We start from the raw sequence: 25344 nt of genomic DNA on the forward strand, positions 1-25344 counted from the left end.
ATTTATTTGATTGTGAGTGTGTGTCTGAATGAGTATGTTGGTTATTTTCTCTATACCTTGAGCCCATTAAAAATGGGGAAAAAGGTTTAATGAAGTTATGGAAATAGAAATCGAAATCGATGTTTGTTGCTGGCGAATAATTGGGTACGCCTTCATGTAAGCAAATAAGTACAGGGTAGACGCTAGTCGACCGATGCACTCGTATGAGCCTTGCTTTGGTGTTTTTTTTATGGCTGTCGAGTCCTCGAATCGAGTGTTACCCGCTTGTTATGTTTTGTGCGCATTCTGCGCCATTTGGCACATTGCCTTGCATATTTCAACAAAAAATAAATAAAAATGAGAAAAAAAAATGGTGAAAGAAGAGAAACGAATACATTGAATGCAAATTTGAATGATTTATGGCATTCAAAAGTGCAAGAAGAAAAAAGAAAGAACGAAGCAGAATGCTACACAGATGCATCGCGTACGAAATGAATTATTCCCTTCATCTATTTTCCACTTATGATTTATTAATTATTTATTATTTTTTTTTAGTTTTGCTGTAGACAAATTAAAAATCAGCGGCAACCAATTGATGAGCATTTTTGCTGTTCTCTGTTTGCAGCGGCGAACGCGAACCCACTGCAGGGCACCATCAATGTCATTGGCATCATCAGCAGCCCCAACAATAACAACAATAATAATATAAATAATAATAATATTAGCAATAATAATCATAATAACAACAACAATAGTAACGACAACGGCAGCATCATACCCGGCGACTTAACGCTGTCGACCGCAGCCGAAGCAGAAGCTGCAGCTGGAACTGCAGCTGGTGTTGGAGCAGGAGCAGGAGCAGTTGGAGCCGTATCAGGAGCAGGAGCAGGAGCAGGAGCAGTGGGGCCCGTGGATCACAGCTTTGTGGCAATACCGTTGTTGGAGCGTCGGCGTCGCAGTCGCAGCCACAGTCGCTGCCACATTACGCCGCTGGCGCCCATCATTTGCATACAACAGGGCGGCGGCCATCCCGAGGATCTAACGCAACTGTCACGCTCCGTGTCGTGCTTCGTCCGCTTTCGCAGGAGCTTCGCCAAATGTGAGTGCCTGCCCCCATGCACTCGCAATCCCCATCCGCGATGCTTATCTGCATTCTGTGCATTTGCTAGTTTTGTTTACCCAACTGCAATCACATTAGAAGCTTTTCATTTGCATTCAATTGAATTACAGAATTTTCCTTTTTTTTTTGTTTGCATTTGAAAATGAAGTCTTTCCTGCATTTTATGCGCTATTTGCAGTTTTGGGCAAAATCATGGGCAGCAATAATCCCAGCGAGGCGGATCGATATGACTATTATGATTGTGAGTAAATATACAAATAATTTTTGATCTATTTCATCAAGTTTACATTACCAAATGACGCATATATGCTGGGCAATCTACTTCGCTTGCAGATAATTATAAATTCTATATGTACACTGGTCGTTGTCTGAAAAATCGGAAATACAGACCTCAGTCTGAGTGTCTTGTGTTTTCACATTTTCGATGTACTTTTAATCCAGATGTCATCACAAGTTTTCTTCTCTTTTATTTTATTTATTATTTTTTGTGTATTTCAAATCTGTAACTAGGCGTAAACAAATTTCTGCAAATTGGCCTATTTTTGATTAAGTTTTGGCTGTGGAAAGTGTTGAGACCATAACTTGTCTCTTAAGCGATGGTTTCTGTGACAACTACAAATGTAGTTACAGTGATCCAATCCTGGCGACTCCGGCACATATATATACGTATATTCTATAGTCCAAATCTGCATCATTATTGCATTAAATTGACCAGGAGAACTGATCAGAAATATATATATATATATATAATAAACATGGGCTGAAAGACGTCTCCTTCAATGTGTTACACACTTTGCGCAGAATTAACAAGCCCATTCAACTTATAATTGTTTTACTCTATCGAAACATAATTCGATATAAATCTGTTGCTCAAGCAGACTTTTGCTGCTGCACGAACTAAACTAAACTAAACTAAAGCAAAGGAATAAAAATAAAAAATGTGGGTTAAGTAAATTTGGTTTTGTGTGGATGGTTTTTAAAATGGTTTCCAACAAAATTAATTACGGTTGGTGAACACTAAATGCTGTTTGAGTGGTTGTTTGGCAGCTTGCAACGGCATCAAGTATACGCCATGTAGAGGAGCTGATGATGCAAAAAAAAGCAAAGGGGTTGATGGGAGGGTGGTAAGGTGGTAGGGGGGCGGTAAGCGAGCATATATTGAACAACATGAATCCATTACAATATTTGCCTCGTTCGATTCTTTTGTACCGATTTTGCGATTTCTGCTTTTTTGTTTTTGTTTTTTGTGTTTTTGTTTGTCACTCTCTCTCTCTCTCTCTCTCTCTCTATGTCTCTCTCTCTCTCTCTTTCTCTGTCTGTGTTGCTTGCCGTCTCTGCTTGCGCCTGGGTCCTTTATGCGTGGCTGGCACTTCAAACCGAGCGGCAAGTGGCTGTGAAAGCCAGCAGAAAATCAATAAGACCCCAGAGACAATGAGGGGGGGTTGATGGGTTGCGGGATATCTGTATGGAGGGGTTGAGTCAAAAAACGGTGGAGCTGATAGACTAGAAGATACACAGCAAGACAGAGACAGCGACACAGAGAGAGACAGAGAGAGAGAGAGAGAGAGAGAGAGAAATTGACATTGGGCATAAGTAGTATTTATGTTGGTATCTAAATATCTTCAGTCATCTGTCAAATATCACGTTTCTTGTTTACACTTTTCTACTTCTACTTCTACTTCGACTTCGACTTCGACTTGGATTTGGTATTCGACTTCGAGTTCGACTTCGACTTCGACTTCATCGACATTGCCAGGGACATTGTCTCTGCTCCTCGTATCCATCTTCTTTTCGTATCCATCTGAGTTGCTTTTGTTTTTCGTGTTTGCATTTGGCATGCTGAGTGTTGAGTGCCGCTGCGGCACATTTGCCAACACGTACCCTGCCTGCCGTCTGCCGTCCGCCGTCTGCTGCCTGCCGTCGGCTGCCTGCTGCCACATGCAAACAAGAGCCGCAAACAATAATAGCAGCAACAAGAATAACAACCTAAACACGTCACTCCTGTATAACAAACCAAATACACGTTCCATCAATTGTGAAACAGAGCTAAGCTTTTCACTCAGCCCACAATCAGCGCTCAGTGCAAGGTGCGCATTTATTTAGTATTCAGAGGATGATATTTTGACAATTGAACAAAACAGCTGAAAATAATATCAAAATCCGATTAGCAACAACAACTTTCAATTGGCTTTTTAAGTCTATAAACTATAAACTATATAATAGTCCGGCTATGTGTAAACGCATATAAATGGCGATTCATTTGTTGCAACTAAAAACTTTTAATATGAGATATATTTTAAATATAAAGAATATATATTTATATATACATATATATATATAAATTTCGACAGGCGCTGATTTTGTATTAGTAGTTCTGTTGTCATAGAACGACTAAAACTGATTAGTTTCGAGCAGTTTTTCATTTAGATTATGGTCTCCTTCATCGTTATTATTATTATTATTATTATTATTATTATTATTATTATTATTATTATTATTATTATTATTATTATTATTATTATTATTATTATTATTATTATTATTATTATTATTATTATTATTATTATTATTATTATTGTTATTATTATTATTATTATTATTATTATTATTATTATTATTATTATTATTATTATTATTATTATTATTATTATTATTATTATTATTATTATTATTATTATTATTATTATTATTATTATTATTATTATTATTATTATTATTATTATTATAATTATTATTTCAACATTTATTTTCTATGAATAACAAGTGCTGGCCGTATTTAATTCTTCTTCTTGTTTTAGCGTTTTTCCTTTTCATACTAAAGTAAGTGAAAGTAAAGCTTTACGAATTTTGGTCTGATTGGGGTTTCTCTGGGTTTGCCCAATCCTTGCACCATTTTATATTTGAATATCATCAGATTTATTATTTTCTTGTTGTATTTATTTTTCTTTCACCTTACTTACCTATTTTTAATTTAATTGCTCGCTTTAATTATGTATAATTTAACTTTAAATTTGAATACAAATTAAGGGATTTTTCTCGCTATTTTCTTAGAGCTTTGCGCGTATTTATGCCACATTAATGCCAAAAACTAAAAGAATTGGGCGTGCCATGGTTGATGTTGATGCTGTTGACAGTGGCTCAATGGCTCAGTGGCTCATAATGGGTCGACTATGGAAATGCCGTTGACTGCGTGTTTTGGGTCTTTGACTTATTTGGTTTGGTGTTGCGTGTTGTGTCTGTCAAGTGTTCAAGTCTAATAAAAAACAATCGATTGATAATCCTTGCGCAATATGTTCAAGTTTCAAGCGCAGACAACACACACACACACACAGGCAGACAACACACACACACACACACACATACTAGCGCACAAAATTTGTTGTGCTTTTATCAATGTCGCCAGCGTCCCTCGTTTTGGCCTTTCTATTTCTATTTGCCTTATGTGCGTGTCTGTGCATGCTTGTGTGTCTGTTTGCGTGTGTGTGTGTGCGTGTGTGCGTGTGTGGTGTCTATTTCTTTTTAACACGTACTCTACTTATTTAATGTATCCTCTTCGGGGGCAGCAACAACAATGCTTGCCTGCTTTCAGGCGGTCAGATAGGACACAAAACAAAACAAAACAAAACAGGAAAAATGTCCTTTACTTTCTGCAAATGTTAATAGTTTCATCCGAAGGTTTTTTTGTTGTTGCTGTTGTTGTTGTTGGTTGGTTGGATTTTAACAGCTGTTCCCGGCTACAGTGCTGAAGAAATTCGTACCAAACATCTGTCGCAGCCCCAGCAGCAGCGCAGCGACTCCCCTGCACCTGTCCAACCCATCCAACATGTTGGCATGCTGACAATGATAATGAAGCGCGCGTCTGGGCGCTCTGCTGAGTTGCTAAGCAACAGGTAGGCCCACATTTTTGGGTTGGCCTGCACACACTTACACAAACCCATACACAGACACACACATGCGTGTATGTATGCATATTTATATGTGAATATACATACGAAGAAAGAGAGAGAGAGAGTGAGAGAGGGAGAGGGAGAAGGAGAGATACAGCATGCAGCTGTTTTTGGTGCTCGTCGTTGTGGACAATTCCACTTCGTCGTGCTCTTAGCTTTTATTCGATTCGTGTTTGCCGCTGCGACAAGAGCAGGGAAATTTGTACAACGTACGCTCTCTCACTAATGCTCTCTGGTTCGCTTGCTCGCACTTTGGACATTAAGTTGTGCTTGTGAATTTCCCAAAAAAATATCCCAGTACTGCATGCTCGCAAGCAAGTGTCTCGCATGCGATAAAGCAGTCAGAATCGCAGCCGCTGCCTACGCTGGCGAAATGGGAATACGCCAAACGCTCTGCATTCGTGGACAGCGTCGCGACGCTGACTCTGCTGCTGCTGCTGCTGCTGCGTGTGTTGTGTTCCGTTCTGTTCTGTTGTGTTGCTGGCTCTGGCGCAAAGTGATTTCAGTTTTCAGTTTTCGTTCACCATTGCCGACGGCACGACGTGTTTGTTCTTGTCTGTGTGGGGCGCGGGCGCCGAAGCAGCAGCAGCAGCTGTAGCGCAATTTACATTGCCTTTTGCCTTTTGCCTGCAACAGAACGACGACAACGGCGACGATAATCGGCGACAAAAACCAATCAGAACAAAATCAAAATAAAGCATTAAACAGTTTGTTCATTTGGTCAGTGCTCAGCATTTCTATTTTTTCTCTCTCCATTTTTTTGTTGTATTTTTGGTGTTGGCAGTTCTGTGATTCTGTGTGTGAAAACTACAAACCTAACTGAATGTATTCAATGAGAAATTCAAAAACTTGGCAGGTAATAAAAAGTCATAAATGGAATTCGGCGATTCATTTGCAAGTCCCCAAATTGCAAATGAAATAAATATTTTTCCAAAAAGAAAGTGTTTTGAAATTCATTGTTTGTTCTGCAAAACTAAAAGTACAATAATAGTATACACAAATTAAACAATAACAAATAAAACACAACTGAAATATAACTGTAAAAATGTCGAACTGTTTTGTTAAAGAGATTATTTCCATTTTAAAAGCCTCAAGATTATTAAGTTTTTAAATTTGAATTTTGTGTTTTTCACCAGCTTGAAGTTGCTCAAACAATTTAAAAAAAAAAACATAAATAGATAATTGAAATAACAATTTTTTTTTCGAAAAAAATGCCAACTATATGATATCGAATATCAATATGCCTATGTATCTATATATATATATATATATATATATATATATATATATATAAATGTAATCAGGTCTGATCAGTTGCTATATTTCAGAATTTGTTAGGACTTGAGATAAGATATATGCTCCCAAATCTGTTCACAGGTATATCTTGCGCATGTCTTGTCATCAAGTGTTTTTCGTGCTTTTCCCACAGTTTCCAACCAATAAAGAAAATTGTTCAACTTTGGTGTAAAAAATATAAATAAGAAAATTGTGAGCACTTCACAGAAAGTTGGGAATAATATTGCAAAATGTTTCAGGACAAAGATGATCCAAATAGAATATAATTAAATGCACCTCTGCTATAACTGGGCAACGCACTCCCACTCCCGTTGAACAGTCGTCCGCACTCCTTGCAGGCGAACGGGACGCCCGCATCGGTCACCAGGTGACGACTGAGATCCATCACTTGATTGGAGCTCCACTTGTACAGGTGACACTTGTGCCGAGGTTCACCGATGTGCTGCTGCAGATTGATCTTTTGCTCAAGGCACTTTTCGCGCTGTGGACACTGACACCGTTTGATGCCCCAATGCATATCCATGCGACGCTTGAGAATCCCACGCTGTATGGCTTGAGGCCCGTGTGGATGATCATGTGACGCTTGAGCGAACTGGCGCAGCATAATTTTAGGATGCAAACGGGACACCGAACGGCGTCCTTCTTCAGCGCGTTGATATGTGTGCCGAGATGGCGCAACAGCATCAGTTTCATTGCGGCAAGCTCAATGGAGCACTGCGGACACTGAATCCTCTTCAGCGTTCCGCACACACGTTCAATGCTCGGTGCACGCTTCAAAACGAAATCGCCCTTCGACGGGAGCTGAGATATCATTGAGATTGTCGTTGAACTCATATTTAATAACACAGATTTCAGCACTTTTACTGGTCACAATCTCGCCTGTGCCGGCAATTTGAATGTTGGGGAAACTCGTCGAGGGTTGATCCACTTTGGAGTCGGTCTGCAGCACAAGCTCGGTACACTGATTTTCCGATAGTTTTTCACAACCATTCAATTGAACGGTGGCCGATGAGATGGATGCGTTTACGTTTGCGCAAATGACGCGGCTTAATCCCGAGAAATCGCCTTGTGGCTTTTCCTGCTTTTTTACTGCGCATTTTACAAAAATTGACTTAAACTTTGTGTGTGATTTTGTTTGATATAAGACACAGTAGTTGAGCACCAGATATCTGTTAAGTAATGAAAGAAAGTCTTTTGAATACAACAACAAATAGCTGCCCAAGTTCGAGCTCTTCTGCGGTGTATTAGTCTCTGCTAACAATTTGTTTTTGCTTTTTTTGTATCTTTGTGCCCTTGGTTCTGTTTGTCTTTTGGGCGGGTTCTCTGGGTTTAAGTCGTACTTGTCTCATTAATATTGTTGCTGGTTTTGCGGTTTTCTCCACTCTGGTTTTGTTTTCTATTCCGTTAAACATCTCAATTTTTCTTGTTCTGTGTGAGTGCATACCATCATTTGTATTGTTTTAACAATTGTGTGTTTTAAAAGTTTAATTGGATCTTTCTTTCTTTCCTTGTTTATTGTGCAGTTACATTATAATTTTATTAATTTAATTGATTATATCTTTAATTAAGTTGGGCTTTGTTTGCTGCTGGCTGTGTCGAAAAAACGGCCGTATTATTGACCTCATTGAGTCCTAATCAAGCTTAAAGTGGACATGTGAAAAGTTTGGGGACGTTGGGAGGGATATGATGGAATTCATATGGCAGACTAAGAATGACTTTCGAGATCTCTTCAGTCGGCTTAAAGAACTGTTCGATGGATTCTCGGATTCTCGGATTCTCGGATTCGCTCTTCTATGAATGAATCTTCGCAGCGTAAAAGGGCCAAATGTAGGCTGTTTATTGGTCCAAATGTTGTTTCCGTCCCTTCACAAGTACCCACAAATTCCGTAGCTAGTATAGAATTAAATAATCTGTCTTCCCCATCTCTGCAAACACCAAATAGAAGTGACGAGAACAACGCAATGCCCATGGATGTTTTTGCTTATATTACCGAAAATGTTGACGATTCAGTGATTGTTAGCACCATTGATGCAATTCAACATTCAGCTTCAAATTATCAGTTGAATCAAGTGAACATTTAGCCAAAGCAATAGCTCCACCGGATGCTGCTGATAAGGTTCCTCACATGACCTTCGTGGGCGTTCCACCTAGCAAACATATATTTCTTTCAAGGCTTCCCCTGAGACCACAACTGATGACGTCAAGCCTTTTATTTAAGACAGATCTAAAGCCATTGTTAAGGTGGACAAATTCAAATTTTCATATATTTGGGAAATACCTTTTAGATTCCAATCTTTCTTCCTCAGCTAATTTAGCCTGTGGTGTCCTGGGTTCCATCATTAGGGGTCTTAATTGGAATTATAATATCAGCTTAAATCTTCCTTCCCTTTATGATCGTAGAAAGAAACTTGGTGTGATCTTTTTACAGAAGCTCACAAACGGTGAGATTGATTCTTCTGGGTTAATCAGCCAACTTAATTTTACAGTTCCGATTAGAAACACAAGGAATTTTCTGCCTATAGTGTTAGTGTTAGTGTAGGAGCTTCTGTTCTCCTGGATATACCGGAATCGATTGACTATTGACCTTGACTTCGACTGGCAGCTCAGCAGGCGTCTGCCAGAGACCAGGTTTCTTTTCGACTAGATACACTTCTAATTCTGCCAAGAGTTTGGCAAACTGTTCCTTGCAAAGGAACTCCAGCTCATCCTCGTCCGAATTATCCAATTGTTTGTCAAACAAGCTGCGCTTCTTACCTCTGCTGGCCAAGCGGATGTGCTTGTTATCAGCCACGACAAATGATTTTTCCACCTGGTAGCGACAATCAGTTGACTTCGCCTTCAGCATCGGGTTGGACAGCATCGTCCATCGTCGTCGGCAAATATGGTGTAGACATCCTTGTGTTCCTTCAGTCCAAGGCGACACCACGCTTCTACAGCTGGATAAAATTCGTCTGAGTTGGTATGCATAAAATATTGTAAAAATGAAAATTTCTTCAAAATATTGGCTCTTTTGAGATATTTATGAATTGGAAATGCGGAACATTGTTGTCCCGGGGCAAGCCTGAAAACCTGTCAATCAACGTTGCTGGCAATATTTGCCTAAAACTATGCAACAACTTCACATTTAGTTAAAGCTTTTTGCTGTCTCTTTCCTGGTTAAATCCAAGCTAAGCCAAAATTGAGGTCATTTGAGATTAAAGAGTTAATTGCCCAGAAGTGGCCTGAGTTGCCTGAGTTCACCTGTCCACAACAATGTTTGCATACATGTGGTGTGTGTGTGTGTGTGTGTGTGTGTGAGTGGAATGAGTGATAATACTCTGATACCGCTGTATTATCAGTTGATAACATTATGTAGTAGGCGCCAATGGGCGTAATGGGCGTGGGTGTGGCTTGATTTTCGAAAGAGCTTGCCTTTAAATTAGCTGTCTCAAATTCGAAAAGTGTTGAAGGTCTTTTTAGTTTATGCAAATGGGAGTTTCCTTCATCGACTTGTCGTTTTGCACTTGGATGCATATTGACGTATTTTCAATGAGACTCCTCCCTCCCTCCCTTTCACATCTTCCCACCTAGTAGGCGTGGCCTGCCAATCTTAGCATTTTGTTTGAGTCAAAATTGATCGTTCTTGTTTTCAGAACTTTGTCAGACTCCGACAAATTTGGCTCATTGCTTGGCGGAGTGACAGACAGACAGCAATTGAGTAGATAAAGATTAGATAAGATTTAGCAATTTAATCAAGAGCAACTCATATATAATCTACACATAAAAAAGTTAATAAGCAAATAAAACAGAAATAACAAAACAAAAACCATTTTAAAGCATTTAATTCTAAATTGCTGTTTAACTAGCAGCTGCCGTGGCAATAATTATGAAAAAATTGCGCATACGCCGCGTTGCTGTGGCTCATTCCATATGTGGCTTGCCGTGCAGCTTCTGCATGCGTGTGTGGGTGAATCGGTGTGTGTGTGTGTGTGTGTGTGTGTGTGTGTGTGCGTGTGGCTTGGTTGCTTTTGCAAAAATGTTTCAAGCGCATTTTCATTTAAATGCGCATCTGAGCGCCAAGCTTTGCATGGCATGCGAAAAATTACGCATTCGCCGCGTGGGGCAGGCAACTGAAATCGAAATGGCTGTTAATACATATGCATATGTGCAAGCTGCAATCTTAACAACATATGTACATATTTCTAGCTGCATTAATTCTGTGATGGTTACATGGGATACTTGTAAAATGTATCTAAGTTGTGGCATCCGTCGCTTAATCAAAATATATTGTATTTTAGACTATTGTAAAGATGTTTTGAATATGCTTTATTGGTAGCCTTGCGATATGATTTTCTGGTTGCTTTCAAGGCCAGTCGCCTTCAAAGTTGGGCAGGCTTTCCCTGTCTTTTGTGTGTTAAGTTACTTTGTGACCTTTTTGTGTAATAAATATATGATTGGGAAAGACGCAAGTCCCATTTTTCAGCCGGACGTGGAAACTTTGGTGTGTCAGCAAAACTTTGAAGGCTTTGCCACTTGTTCGTCATTGCTTGGAGTGCAGATTGTAAATTGTTGACAGAACAAACTGCTCACAATTGAAGGGGAGGCAGGCGCTCCGCATAAGTAGCTGGCTGAGTCGTAAACACTCAGTTTGTTGCTGTTTTGTGGCAAATAAAAATGTTGTACGACTTCCAGCTAAAACGTAAGCTGCATGGAATGCCATATACATGCCTAAATTACAGCTGCAGCGTTGCAATCACCATCGTGTCATCGATCGACATTATTAGATGATTTTTGAAGAGTTCGCTTTGCCCGCACCCACGCCCCCGCCCCCGCCATGCCCATGCTCATGCCCATGCCCATCCCACGTCCAGATCGTTTCATTCATTAGAATTGCGGGCGCCGATTTTGTGGCATAAACAAAATAGGCTGGCCAAATACTAAAATCGAATGAAATGAGCGTAATTTGTGTAATATCAGCTACGCCACAAGTTGGCCGCGTATGGCAAATTTTAGAAATTTATGTTCATAAATATTTGCACTCTACTTTGGCTTAATTTTGCTGCTTGCCAGTTGCCAAAATGACTATGGCCTTTAAGACTCACTGCCAGGTAACGAAAACCGCTAAACAGTTTGGACATTTAAGCGGAAAAATCGTGTTGTTATTGCATAAATCAAATCGCCGATATAAACAAAAATCATATACAATAACAATCCTGTTTACGATCTTGTATCTATACATATAATTATATATATATATATATATATATATATGTTCAGTCCAGCGTCAGATAAGAGCAAAACCTTGATAACAAAAACAAAAATAATAATAATAAAAGTAAATCCAAGTAATAATAACAGAAACAAAATTAGAAACAAAAAACCAAGAAATAATAACACCTATCTTCAACAATTCCGAGCAAAGCAAAGCAACATTTGATTGATTTCTGGCAGCAGCAACAGAAAGCAAGCGACTGTCGGTGAGTAGAAACACGAATAAATAATTAATGAGCCGTCTGTGCGTTTAAACAATTACACAAACAACAACCAAAACAAAACACACTCAGCCAAAAGCAAACAGCAAAACAGCAAAAAACACCACTAACCCCAACCCAGCAGCAGGAGCAAAGCAATTGCCACACACCCAAACCAACACAAAAAAAAATAAAAAAACAAAAATAAAAAGAAAAAACAGTAGGAAAAACATCTAACACAACACAACAACAGCATTTTGTATAACGATGCATTTAACTTTGCAGCTAAAAAACAAAGAAAAATAAAGAGAGAGAGCGAGAGAGAGAGAGAGAGAGAGAGGGAGAGCAGACACAACTAAATAAATTATTTGCTTGTTTGTTGTTATTGTTTGCGCACTGTGATTCATGCAACACAGACACAAAGTTGGCTCAAGCACATTGGAGAAAACTACTTATTTAATGGCATTACGTGCATATGTTCTCGAATAAGGCTGTGCTTAGTATTCTGGGCAATTATTTACTAATAACTTCGTTTGGTCAAAAACGATGAAATTATAAATTTCTTATATATTTAAATGTAATATTTGTGTTGAGATGAAATCATTGCAGAATGCTTCTAGCAGCGCCTCAACCAGACATGAATTTATGTTCCGGTTTTTGAGCGTAAAGTCAAAAGATATACGTACGTGTATAAGTCAAAAGTTAGAAGAAAAAAAACAATATTGACTTTAACTGCATTTGCAGTGCGCAATATTAATAAATTAGTTTGAATTTCTGGTTTCAAGGCTAACTTCATTCGCAGAATGACCAAGCAAAAACTTTCAAGTTTTAGACTTCAAGTAGGCTTCAACTAAAAACCAAAACAATATTCGTATGGCATAAATGAGAGGAAAACATTGGGCAGACGCACTAGTTATACGACAAGCCATATATGCTTTAGGCAGCTATAATCAGAAACGATTTAAACAAGAAAGAAAAGACTTCATAACGTCACCGGAGTCTTGCCACCTAGCTAAACTGGGTATAAGCAATAACGGAAGCTGGCGAATCAACCCAAAGAATCAAGTCTTAAGCTAGAAAGCCTACAACAATTCTTGAATTTGTGCATGGAAGAGCTATACACTCAGAAGGGGAACAATAGATCTAACTAGGTATCACCATAAAGATTAGTATCAAAAGCCTTGTCGATATACACATATCCGTCCATCAGACTTCTATTTGGAATATAAGTTCTCCTACACCATACGCAGATCAAGTTCATTTCATTTGATCGATGACCGTCCCCGTTTCGCAGATTTCGAAGCAAATCGATTTGATATATGTATGTAGGCAAGGAGTGAAGCTACAGAGAACATGTATCTAAAATGTTTTTTTGTAAGAAATATATTAAAATGATCAAATCTAATTCATTAGCGCAATGTCAACAACAAGAGCAACAGAGCACATATGTGTATGTAGTTGAATGTAGTTGCTATGAACAATATAATAAGAACATTCTATTAACATATGTAAATACATTTGTATTTACAAGCTCATATACATCAGCGGCGACATTGTGACATATGTATGTATGTATGTATGCATATACACACACTCAACATACACACTCGAACCCAAATATAATTAAATACCCCAGGCATACTCAAATATAATTTATAAATACGACAAATACATTCTTTTACATATTTAATCGCAATAAAACAAATATCAACAACAACTTTTGAAAACAACAAGTAAGAAAAGCTATCGCAGACGGGACGAAGTTTAAATACCCTTGCAGAACGAAGCTAATCAGGAACATCTAAATTTTAGTTGGGAGTTGGGATTTTTTATGTTTTTGTACGTTTTAAACAAGTTTTATTTATAGCTTGCAGGCAGGAGTCCATATATAACAAATATAATATCTTAGGCAGTCAACCCAAGTAAATTTGCGTTACAATATGAATAACAAAGCATTTAAAGACTGGTGACTGTACTGGAGGTTTAAGGCTTTAAGCCAATTGGAAAAGTGCTGAAATATTTATCAGCTTTGGTCAAGCACGTATAACCGAATTACAAATAGAAGTAACTCTTAAAAGAGACTATGAAAACAGCTATGGGAAACATAGCTAAACTGAATAATTCAAAGATGGAATTTTGATGGCTTGCAGAAAATATGTAAACAATTTAATACAATTTTATGTTATTTTCTTCCGACCCTCGTATTCCATAGATGCCTAATATTTTACGAAAAGAAGAGTTGATTGCATCTTTCAGAGTCAGCTTAGTATTTCTAAGTACGAAGACCGGGCTTAAATCATGCACAACAATGCCAAATCAAGCACAATATTCCGATGCCAGAAAGTGGTTCATCATCATCACAAAATTGGTCTAGCTTTAATGCAACTATTAAAAGTGGCATACATTTTTTTATGGAATTTTATTTTAAAGCATACAATAAAAAATATGTGTTTTCAAAATTATTTTAGCTGTTTTCCTCGCCGGGCTTAAACAAAGGTATAAGCATTGAGTAAAGTTGTACGAATGACAATTTTGCAGGCTTTTTACTTAGTTTTTTAGTTGAGTCCTGGCAAATGGTGTCGACAATTAACACTTATTGGCTTGCAAAAGTGAGCTAAAAAGAACAGATACACCTGAGCATATTTCCAGTGCTCGGTTATATCCTTAATTGTGTTTGGTGGGTTTGCCAGCCGACAGTCAATACAAACATATTCAACATTTTGTAATATGCATGATGATGATGATGATGATGACTTGAATGATGGAAACGTCGCTTGAGGCGCGAGCTTCTCATGTGGATTGGAAAATAAGTAAAATAAATGGGGTAGCTAATGGGTAGGCCAAAGACAGAGACAGAGACAATATGTAAACAAAGAGAGAAGGGTGAGTGAGAGAGGGAGAGAGAGAGAGAGAGAGAGAGAGTTGGCCAACAAACACCAACAAACAAATGGAGAGCGACAAGCAGCAGCAAATTTAATTTCGTAAGTGATTTTTGGCAAGACAGGTGAAGGCGTATATAAATATAGGCGATGTCGGCATAAATTTGTCGGCCTGGGCGACTGCAAGACTGAGTATCGAGGCCCGCCACGCAATACATATACATATATATATATATATATATATATATATATATGTATATAATATAAAGTATATATATAACAATAATATAAATAAAATAAAAGTCAAATCAAAGCGAATTTGAAATAATCAAAGCATTCGTGTCGAGTTGAGCGACATGTATGCATATAATAAGATATATATATATATACAAAATACACACGCACACACCGAAAGGCAGGAATTACCAAATTGTTGTGCTTGTGGGCGTGAATCTATCTGAATAACTTCAGCAGAGAATCACAACTGTATCAACGTACATCAAATGGGCTGACTCGATGCATAAACCAAGCAAACAGACACACACACACACACACAGACACACACACACACACACACACACAGACACACACACACACACACAGACACACACACACACACACACACACAGACGCACACACACACACACACACAGTCAGTCATACACCCCAAGTTTCACTTAACAATCGCCAGCACTGGGGGCGTATGCGCAAAATAACGGTAGAGTTGGCTGCTCGACACACACCACACCCCCCACCCCCTTCGTAATGCCATGCTAGAAACATTGGTTGAGGATTCAGTACAATCACTTCTACTCAAAAGGAGACACATTTCAATTACAATAAAAAGAGGACAGCCAACAATAACCCATCCCATTTGCTATAATTTTGAGTATTTCGATTTCAAAACATAATTATACCCTGATCCCCTTGAAATTGGGTAATAAGGGTATAATGAAGTTGTGCCGCCTTCTGATTTGTTTGGCTTTCAATTCAATGAAGTCTTGAGCATCAGATCAATTTCTGCATATAAAACTATATTTTTATATTGACATGTATGTGTATCTGATTGCCAGCTGGGGTGCAAGTTAATTGTGGCAAGATTTATGAGTCTGCGATTGCTCCTAATTGTGTGTGAGTGAGTGCATGGCAAACTAAGTCTTGCGTGGCCCAAAGCCAGAATCTTGACACAGACAGAATAATAAACACAGACACAGACACAGACACACAGGCCCACGGGCGACCAGATCAAGAGTATTCCAGACAGCGGACTTTGAAATATGAGGCGTAAAAGCAAACCTAAGACACCAATTCCTGCCAGACCCGCACCCCGACCCGGACCCGCACCCGGACCCGCACCCGGACCCGGACCCGGACCCGCACTCAGACTCCGGCTACAGACCGAAGCGCTGGCCACGCGAGGACCCAACGCATTTTTATAATTTCTTTCTGTATTTCTTGCCTCTTTTTCATCCTCTGATTTTTGGTGTCATTTTTTTCGCAGTTACTTTTGCACAGAGCCCAAAAAGCAGACTGCAAATAAAAAAAATTGGCACAAAAATTGATTTTTGTGGCATTCTCTTGTCATAGCTCTCTCGTTTGTTACTGCTGTTGTTGTTGTTGTTGCTGTAGTTTCTCACACAGAATGCCACATTTTTTTTCTTATATTCCCCTCTTTTTTGTGCGTATGCCTCTCAATTTTGACTGCTGTTGTTGTTGCTTTGTTAAACGCCCCATTGCCCCACAGCTTCGCTGTGCGCTCTGCGCTCTGCTCTCTCTCTAAGGGCTCAGCTGTGAACAGGTTTTTTGCTGTCGCTTGCAACAGCAAATATTAGGGCTTAGAGGCTTTCATGCCAGCCTCATCATCAGACTCCTCAGACTCCTCATCTGTGTCATCCTTGTTGTAGTCTTTGTTGTTGTTGTTGCCGATGTTGCCACCTAGTTGTTGCTGCTGCCTAAAGTCCTTTTGCTTTGTAGCCCAGTGCCTGAAAGCGCCTCGTTGTCGACGCCGTTGTTGTCGTTATTGTTGTCAGTTGAATGTAATCATGTGCTACTCATACTTGTTGTTGTACATCGTACATCGCAAACTTTGTGCAGCAGCACTATACCATCGCTGGCATAGAATGTTAATTAGCTATTTCAGTTGAGCCTTTAAAATCACCTAAATTTCATTATAGTTTTTTGTCAGAGTTTTTGGGGGGAGTGAAGAGTGTCTAAGTGTGTGCGTGAAAGAAATTTACGTGCGCCCCAATAAGTAGGCAAACCTATTATCACATACATTCCCTCACACATGGCTTCCCATTATGTCTTTCAATTGTCAGTCGTCGGTCTAGCAGTCAACCAATCTGCCAGTCAGTCAGTCAGTCAGTCAGTCAGTCAGTCAGTCAGTCAGTCAGTGTTAGCTGCTGATATTACTTTTGACATTCAACAGGCGGCCTGTTGCCATTTTAGTATGCCACAACTTTAACACAGTCGATTAAGGAGGGTATACTCGTACTCTCGTCTTACATACATTTTGCTTGAGACTCAACTGCCGGCTGTTGCCATCATTCAGCTGATACTTTTATTGTTATTTTCATACATTTGATGCTGACAAGCATTTAAAAATTGAAATAAAAATATCAAAATAAAACAAAATACCTTGGGCGATATGAAAATGAAAAAGTGTTTCAATTTCCAGGGTTTTTTGTCGCCGACTCAAGCACTTTGATTTGTTTTTTATTTTGGTAACAGGTAGCCAGGTAGTCGTCGACAATGTTTGTCCTTTGACATTTACTTTTACTACACCAGCGACCGCGCACACACTCTCGCCCTCGTCCCCGTCTGCCTCTCTTATGAAAATAGCTGCATTTTGTAATAATATTTTGAATAAAGGTGGCGCGCAGTGGACGCGTTTGTATCCGAATCGAAAATCGATAAGTGGCAGGCCCAGTGGTGATCAATGTGTGCTGAAATTGTTCACAGTTCAATTAATAACGCACATTTTGAATGAGCAACAAATTAATATCAAAATGTATCTTTACTTACCAAAAATAGTGTCAAAGCGCAGCTCATCCTCAATAAATTAACTGAAAAACTGAAAATAAAAAAAATAAATGTTATAAAAATGTTTTAATTTGAACACTAATTGCCTGAATCGACTATGCCCAACATTTGAGTGGCAAAATGAGGGGATGAAAATAAATTAAACAGCTGATCGGCGTATTTTTATTTGTGTTTGCGAAATGAATAATTAAGCAATTAATTCAAATGAAAGGCAGGCGATAACCACTTTTCTGCAAAACGACCCAACAAATAAGAACCATAAATTAAAAATTAAATAGCATTTTATTTCTAAGTTGGCATAAACATTGAAGAATATAATATATATATATATAAGATATATTGTTATTGGAATGATGCTATAATTCGCAGAAAACTAAACAAATCAGAGTTGCTGCTAAATTAAGCAACCTAATGGGTAGCAAATGAAGGCGCTTATTAATAATCGTTGTAATAAATATTTGAACAAAAATAAATAAGACAAGGGGCAAACGCTAAAGCCTAAGTAGAGTTTAAGCGGCTTACTCGAATTATGTGCTTGCCAAGTACTTTACTCTACTGAATACCTGTGCATTATTTAAGGGCTCAGCAAACACACCTACACACACACACACACACACTGAGGTGTATATACACATGTGCTTATAACTGTTTCGGTAACTAATTTGGAGTGCAAGTCATAAACAAAAAGCTTTTCAAATTGTCGAACTCTGCGCACCTTTTTGATTTTAAAAAAGAGTTTTCTCTATATACACATTTGTATATATATATATATATGTATTTATATAATTATATATATGTATATATATGTGTGTGTGTGTGTGTGTGCTTGCTGACCTTCATTACGTTCATTTGTTCATTGAGTTAGCAGTTTTCTTTTATTTTATGAAAGCATTTGGCAAATGTAATTTTCAATTTCAAGCGCGGCGCCTGCTGTGCAAATGGGCGTGACAAGGCTTATCGTTGCTGCCGCTGCCGCTGCCGCCGCACCCCGTCTTGACACCCCGCCGTAAGCATTAGCAGCAGCAGCCAGTCTCGGCCAGCGGACCAATGTTTTATGCGTGCCATAAAAACATGAGCGCCTTCAACAATAAAATACAATACAACATTTTTTGTTTTTGTTCTTTTACTGATGCGACAATATTTTCACCCCAATTCTGCACAGTGCACACTTTGCTCTCCTCTCTCTCTCTCTCTCTCTCTGTCTCACTCTCACTCATACACACACATTAAAGATGATGTGAGCATAAAAAAGCTTATGCTATCATTGTGTATATATTTTTTCTCTTGAGCTGCAATAAAACTTAAATTTGCTGTTGGCCGCTTTTGGGGTGCAAATTGTGAATAAACCATACAAATATAAACTGATTGCCTGCCGCTCATAAAAGCCTGTGCACGACTGCAGTTATGTGTCTGTGTCTGTCTCTGTGTGTGTGTGTGTGTGTTGCAGAAACTGAAACGAAACGTGGACACAAAACGTAAACAGTGAACACACTCGTCCAAAGTGTCGCACTCGAGTGAGACTTATAAATAATAAACTTATGAAAGCAACTTGCGAGCGGTTGATATAAATAAAATAAAATAGCAAAGCAGAAAAGCGGCAAAGCCAACAACTTTAATAAGTAGGCGAATGCACAAAGACATTCACACATAAAGCTACACACACACACACTAATACACACACACACACACACACACGTGCGCGTGAGAGAGACGGCAATGAAATCGGCTGGAAACTGGGAAAGATGGGCGCGTGTGTTTTGGGGCAATGGCGACGTGCTCGCCAGCCAGCCGCCCAAACCTCCCCCCAAAACAACGACTTGCCTTTGACATTTAAAAGCATATTGTAATGAATATTAACGCTCACGCACAGACACGAGCCACACACACACACACACACACACACACACACACTATGTGTGTTAACAAATCTTAGGGGACGGGCGTTTTTTTTTATTTTCTACAATCGAACGCCCGAACAAAGGCCGTTAATATTGCGTCCAACAATGAATAGGAAGAAGATAAGGAGCAAAGCATGTTTGGGAGGCAATCCCAGCTGGTTGCAGAATCTTCCTATATCATGTTCGCATACATGCTTGTCCACAACAATAAATACACTTATATACCACTTCTCTATCGCTTAGCTAGCCTAACACACATAAATGATTTATTTTATTTTATTTAAAAATGAATAAAGTATATATGTTGTATATTTGTGCTTATTAACAATGAACATATGCAGAATTACGCTTTATGCTTCTTTCTTCCATCTGCTGGCTTTAACTGAATATCTCGATGCCGATCAGATATCGATACTTTTACTGATATCGCTATTGACTTGATTAGCTGCTCTCGATAGTATCGAGACAATGGCAATAAGGTTGGCAAATTGCTTTGACCGCTTCTGATTTGTTTATCTCCTGTATGAAATCCCACATATAAATATATATATTTTATGAAGAAGAAAAACGCTGTTATTGGAATTATAAGATTTGCCACACGTCCAGTATTTAATGCATTTTATATTTTGTATGATTTTAAAGTTATCTCAATAAATATTTTGGGTTTGCACAGGCATTATTTTTATTATTATTATTATTATTATTATTATTATTATTATTATTATTATTATTATTATTATTATTATTATTATTATTATTATTATTATTATTATTATTATTATTATTATTATTATTATTATTATTATTATTATTATTATTATTATTATTATTATTATTATTATTATTATTTCGAAAGAATTTGCCTATTCCACATATATTTTGAAATTTGTAATACATTCCATTTAGTAAGAGCCATATCTTTCACTTAAGCCAGTTCAATCTATATCATTATACAGTCACTCGCTTTATGGCCTGATTAGGAAATCCCATTAAGAAATCCTGGCTAACTTGTATTAGTTGTTGATTCGAGGCTTGCATTTATTTGTCACTTGCATTTACCAGTTAATGCTAATGATAATGCATTTTGGCATGGTTTATGTCGTGCATGATCGGAAAAACTCCGTTCCTGAGCATTTTCATAAAAAAAAGAAAAGAAAAGAAAAAATAGGAAAGACAAAGTCCACGCAGCGCATGTTTGTAGAAAAGTTAATGACCAAAGCCATCGTAATGGAAAATGATGTGCATTGCCAATGGCATCGTCATCGGCATCGGCATCGGCATCGTGGGTGGCCTTGCCGTTGTGGCCTTAATCATTTCCTTTGTATTCATCCCTATCGATGCTTAGCCTTTAGCCAAAGCAGCTGTTAATGGGTGGGGGCAGCAACTGTTAAACGCTCTTCGAGCAAACAATAAACGTACTTAGTCTTAGGGGTAGATTGCGATTTGGCGTATACACAATAGATATGGACTGTGAATTTGACACGCTAATCTTTTAAATCATAATTAAAGGTTTCATGTTAATTAAAAGCGCTTTGATGCTCTGAGCCAGAGAAGCGCGCTGTTCAGCTCTGCTCTTGGCTATTTGGCTTTTGGTGGCTGCCCCTTTCGTGGGGCATGCTTGCAGAGGACCACACGAAAAGTGCCTTTACTGCGAGTCCAACATAAATCCAAAGTTATCTGCAGCAATAAATCAGTTTTAATGCCATTTCTCCGAGAAGTCGCTGGCGACGAGACACGCAAAATAAGAGAAAACTCAATACTTTGATTATATGAAAATCATTCGCTCTCTCTCACTTTCACACACTCTCTCTCTCCCTCTCCCTCTCTCTCTCTCTCTCTTTCTTGCTTTTTTGTTTTATGGTCTTCAAGGAGTTGAAAAGTTTATTTACTGTTTCCATGCTTGCTGTTGGTTTCTTCGTTTTTTTTTCTTTTTATTTATTTTACGATAATATGGTTTAGAGTGCCAAATGTAAAAATATATCTGCCATAAATTTCTGAATAATGTTGTGGGGAATAAATTCAGCAAAATCAGGTCTTAAACAATGCTTAGGATCTTCATCCAATTATGAATTTCCTTCTCTTGCGGAGCTTTACCTTTCCTTCTTTCTTTCAGTCAATTGCAGGCTGCATATTTAAAAAACCAACATGTAGAAAACAGATTTTTGAACTAGCATTGCTGCAATTCAGGCAAATTTAAATCCAAATGAAGAAACATGTCCGTAAAAAGTCCAACCCATGGTGTCTGTGAAGAGCTTGGCAGTTATTGGGAACTTTGCTGAGTGTCTGTTGTTAGAAGGGGGCAAGGGGTGGGAGGCGTTTTAATAATGACTACAAAGTCGCTTAGTGCTGACATTTCACTCGTCAAGGGTTTATGGCTGTGTGGGAGACACACACGTGCACACACGCACACACACACTCACACACACACACACACATAGTACATATTGTGTTGGCAATTGGACTGCAGAAGGCTTTTGTATTTCTCATTTATGGGCAGTACCTGCGTTGCCTACTGCAATGGCATTAGCTTGACGGCACTTTAACGTCTGCCAATCCGAGGAGACCTATACCTGGACATGTTGCTACCTTAGCTGTACGCACTATTTATTCAAAGTGGAGTTGCGACTATTTTTAGAATTGGCCAGGTTCATGTATGCTCACTACAATGCCCGCATCCTGGCAACCCAGCCGGCTTGTCAAGCAAGCAGTCAGTTAGTCAGTCAGTCAGTCAGTCAGTGAGGCAACCCGTATAAATTTTACATTTTTAATTTAACTTGCCCAGTTTTATTTGCTAGGCTGAGTCCAAGTGCGTGCGTTGCCATAAAACGTGCTGGTAAAACACCTTGTGGTTTACAGCCTTTAGCTGTCATTCCATTTTCACTCTTGGTGTGCGTAAAGGCTCCTGCATAGCTCTATCTGTTTCAGTGCGACTGAATTGTTTGTGTGTGTGTGTGTGTACGTGTGTGCGTACTTAATTAACTGTGCGTCAACAAATGCCTTGGCAGTCCGGCAATTTGCCGAAATACCAACGCCAAAAGTCAAATGCCAAAGGTTAAGCGCTGAACGCAGTCGAGTGCAGCTAACAGTTAAGTAATTTCAATTTGAAGCGCTCAACGTCAGATCGCACACACACACAAGCACACACACACACACACACACGCACATACACACACACACACACACACACAGTTGTGAGTTGGCTTTGCCTGCATATTAAAATGCTGTCAAAATTGCACGGCTAAGTGTCATTTCATTTGGCAGCTCTGCTTTTACTCGCAATTTGACACATGTTTAGAAATGGCGTCTGCTGAATATATTCGTGCCACACTCAAGCGCGCACACACACAACACACACACACACACACACATTCATACACACACAGACTAACCCATACGAATGCAGTTTGCATCTGTCGCTTGCAGTGCCCTCGTTGATAATGCCTATTTATGACGCCATAGCAGCTCTCGTGTATACACATTGTCTAACATGGCATTCAAAATTGAGCATACGCCATTAAATCATAATGCAGGCACTAGCAGGGCGCTCTTAATTGTTATTAACATTAATTGAGCATACGATTATTGTTATACGCTTGCAGAGGGTATTCTACTTTTTATGTGACATGTGTAAGACTTAAATGGAGTATAAATATGCTCTTGATGAGATAGTTGCTCTGTTTCAAACTCCTTCAGCTTTGAGGACATCACATTTTGCATGAAACACGAAAGCTATAAATAAATCTTGCTTAAAAATGACATGTTTGACTCCGACATCTAAGCGTATCTAATCTTCTACGTGCCTTGTTTTATATGATTTGATGTTATTTATACTATTATTATAATATTATCTATGTAACGGCATTGGGTGGCAACACTGGTTAGCAGATCTAACAGCAGCATAAGCACTAATGGAAGAAGAAGCGTTAAGATCGTCAATTAGAAGTCGTCAAAGTGCCGAGTACCTAAAGTTGTAAAGTTATCGGTGCGTCGTTGTAAGTCCCACACCCATATTTCACTTGAATATACTTATAACTATTATATTAATAATAAACAGGACACAATCAATCAAAATATGTTTTATTTTTTTGGGTAGCCTTGAAGCGATTGGAAAAATCGATTTGTTCTTGAAGTGTTTTAATATGAGAAACTAGTGTCAAAGACTTATACACCATTCAAAAACAAAGAAAGCCTTAGCTCTGTCTCGATGCTTGAGTTGCTTTCAATTTCGTGTTGTTTTGCATTTCTCGCTCCGCAGACAGTCGTAAGTTGGAAAATCTCGAGGCGAAACACTCAATCCTTTTATTGTGGAATTTTTAATGAATATATTTGTTAAGTCGCATTGTGCTTGGCCAATTACTATCGCTTGGCTAAGAGACTCAAACTTTCATGGGAAAGCAGGCGAATTAAAAATGCATAGCACCCTTAGGACCAAGACGGCGAGTGAGAGTACCCAGAGACCCTGAGAGGGTAGTTTAAAATCGAGTCGAGTTGCGGGCAAAAGCAAATTCTTTACCTTAATTAAAAAAGTTTACAAGTCGGGCTTGGCGACAACTTAACGCGCCTCCTCAATTCATTTGCTGCATCCTCTTCCTCTCCTTTTAAAGATGTATATATATATATATATATATATATATATATATAAATACATTTTGCCTTTGTGAGTCACATACTCGTAATAAACAGCCAGTGAGTCAAAATACCAACTGAAAAAACAATGAAAATATGACAAGTTTTCTCCTGCTTTCCCCACGCTCACTCTCATACTCTCTCTCCCTCCCTATCTATCTATTTCTCAATCTCTCCCTCTCTCTCTCTTTTTCTCTCTCTTTCGCTCTGTGTCTTTCTCATTATCTGACTTCATCTCACTCCAGATTGTGACCCACGGGAATCAGCTGCCAAGCTTTTGTTTTCTTTTTTTGCAGCCGAAGAGGCGGGTAGAAAGTTTGAAAATAAACTTGCGTCATAAAAATTTCAAAAGTTTCATTGCAAGAGCAACGTCAAACACACACACACACACACACACACATACACACATACATACGTATATATGACTCCAACAAATTGTGCGTTCGTATTTATTGTGAACTTTTATGAATTCGGCGCAATTATCAATTTAAAAAATTGTTCAATTGAATTTAATGAAATTTTGAAAAACAAACTGAAATTGAAACTTTAACTGAAACTGAAAATGAAACCTAGAAGAATTAGTTAATTTCTTACTAATGACAGTTAGCTGCAGTTGGCAGCAAATGACAATTACAACTTGACTTTCAACTGCCTGCCAGAGTTTCGATGCGTTGCATAATATTTGTCTAATTAAAAGTGCAGTTTATGGAGACTGGACTTCGTTGTTGGTTTGTGAAATTTAATTAACATAAATATGGCTGCAATAAAGTAGATAGCCACACGTAAGTGAAGAAGGTGATGAGGGGGGTAATGGACTAACCGCATTTTAATTGGCAATTGCCAGAGGCAATCAGCTGCGGACAACTGCACATGCAATGGATAGCCTCGAGTGTTAGCACTTGCAATTGTATATATATATATGTATGTATGTCTATTTATATGTATATATATATATATATATATATATATATATATATATATGTATGTATATATGTGTGCACATCTGTAACACCAACGAAACAACACAGCCAGCAGCAAACACAAAGTGAATAGCAGATACTAGATACTCAATGCAATTGGAATAACACATAGTAATCAGAGATACAC

General features: G+C 38.4%; 1 protein-coding gene across 4 annotated transcripts in view; it reads left to right on the forward strand.

The window, feature by feature from the left end:
* The window catches only part of LOC6564941 (Kv channel-interacting protein 1), a 95076-nt gene that overhangs the window by 10323 nt on the left and 59409 nt on the right, over window positions 1-25344 (forward strand). For 2 of the 4 annotated variants that reach the window (XM_032737969.2, XM_032737966.2), the window contains exons 2-3: window positions 605-1078; window positions 1248-1340. In XM_032737969.2, the coding sequence (XP_032593860.1) occupies window positions 605-1078; window positions 1248-1340 (567 nt within the window). The remainder of the gene's footprint in view (window positions 1-604; window positions 1079-1247; window positions 1341-25344) is intronic. The other 2 variants (XM_032737967.2, XM_032737968.2) reach the window with 1 other exon arrangement.

This window comes from Drosophila grimshawi, unplaced genomic scaffold (assembly GCF_018153295.1).
Source record: "Drosophila grimshawi isolate 15287-2541.00 unplaced genomic scaffold, ASM1815329v1 contig_848, whole genome shotgun sequence".
Classification (NCBI taxonomy): Eukaryota; Metazoa; Arthropoda; class Insecta; order Diptera; family Drosophilidae; genus Drosophila; species Drosophila grimshawi.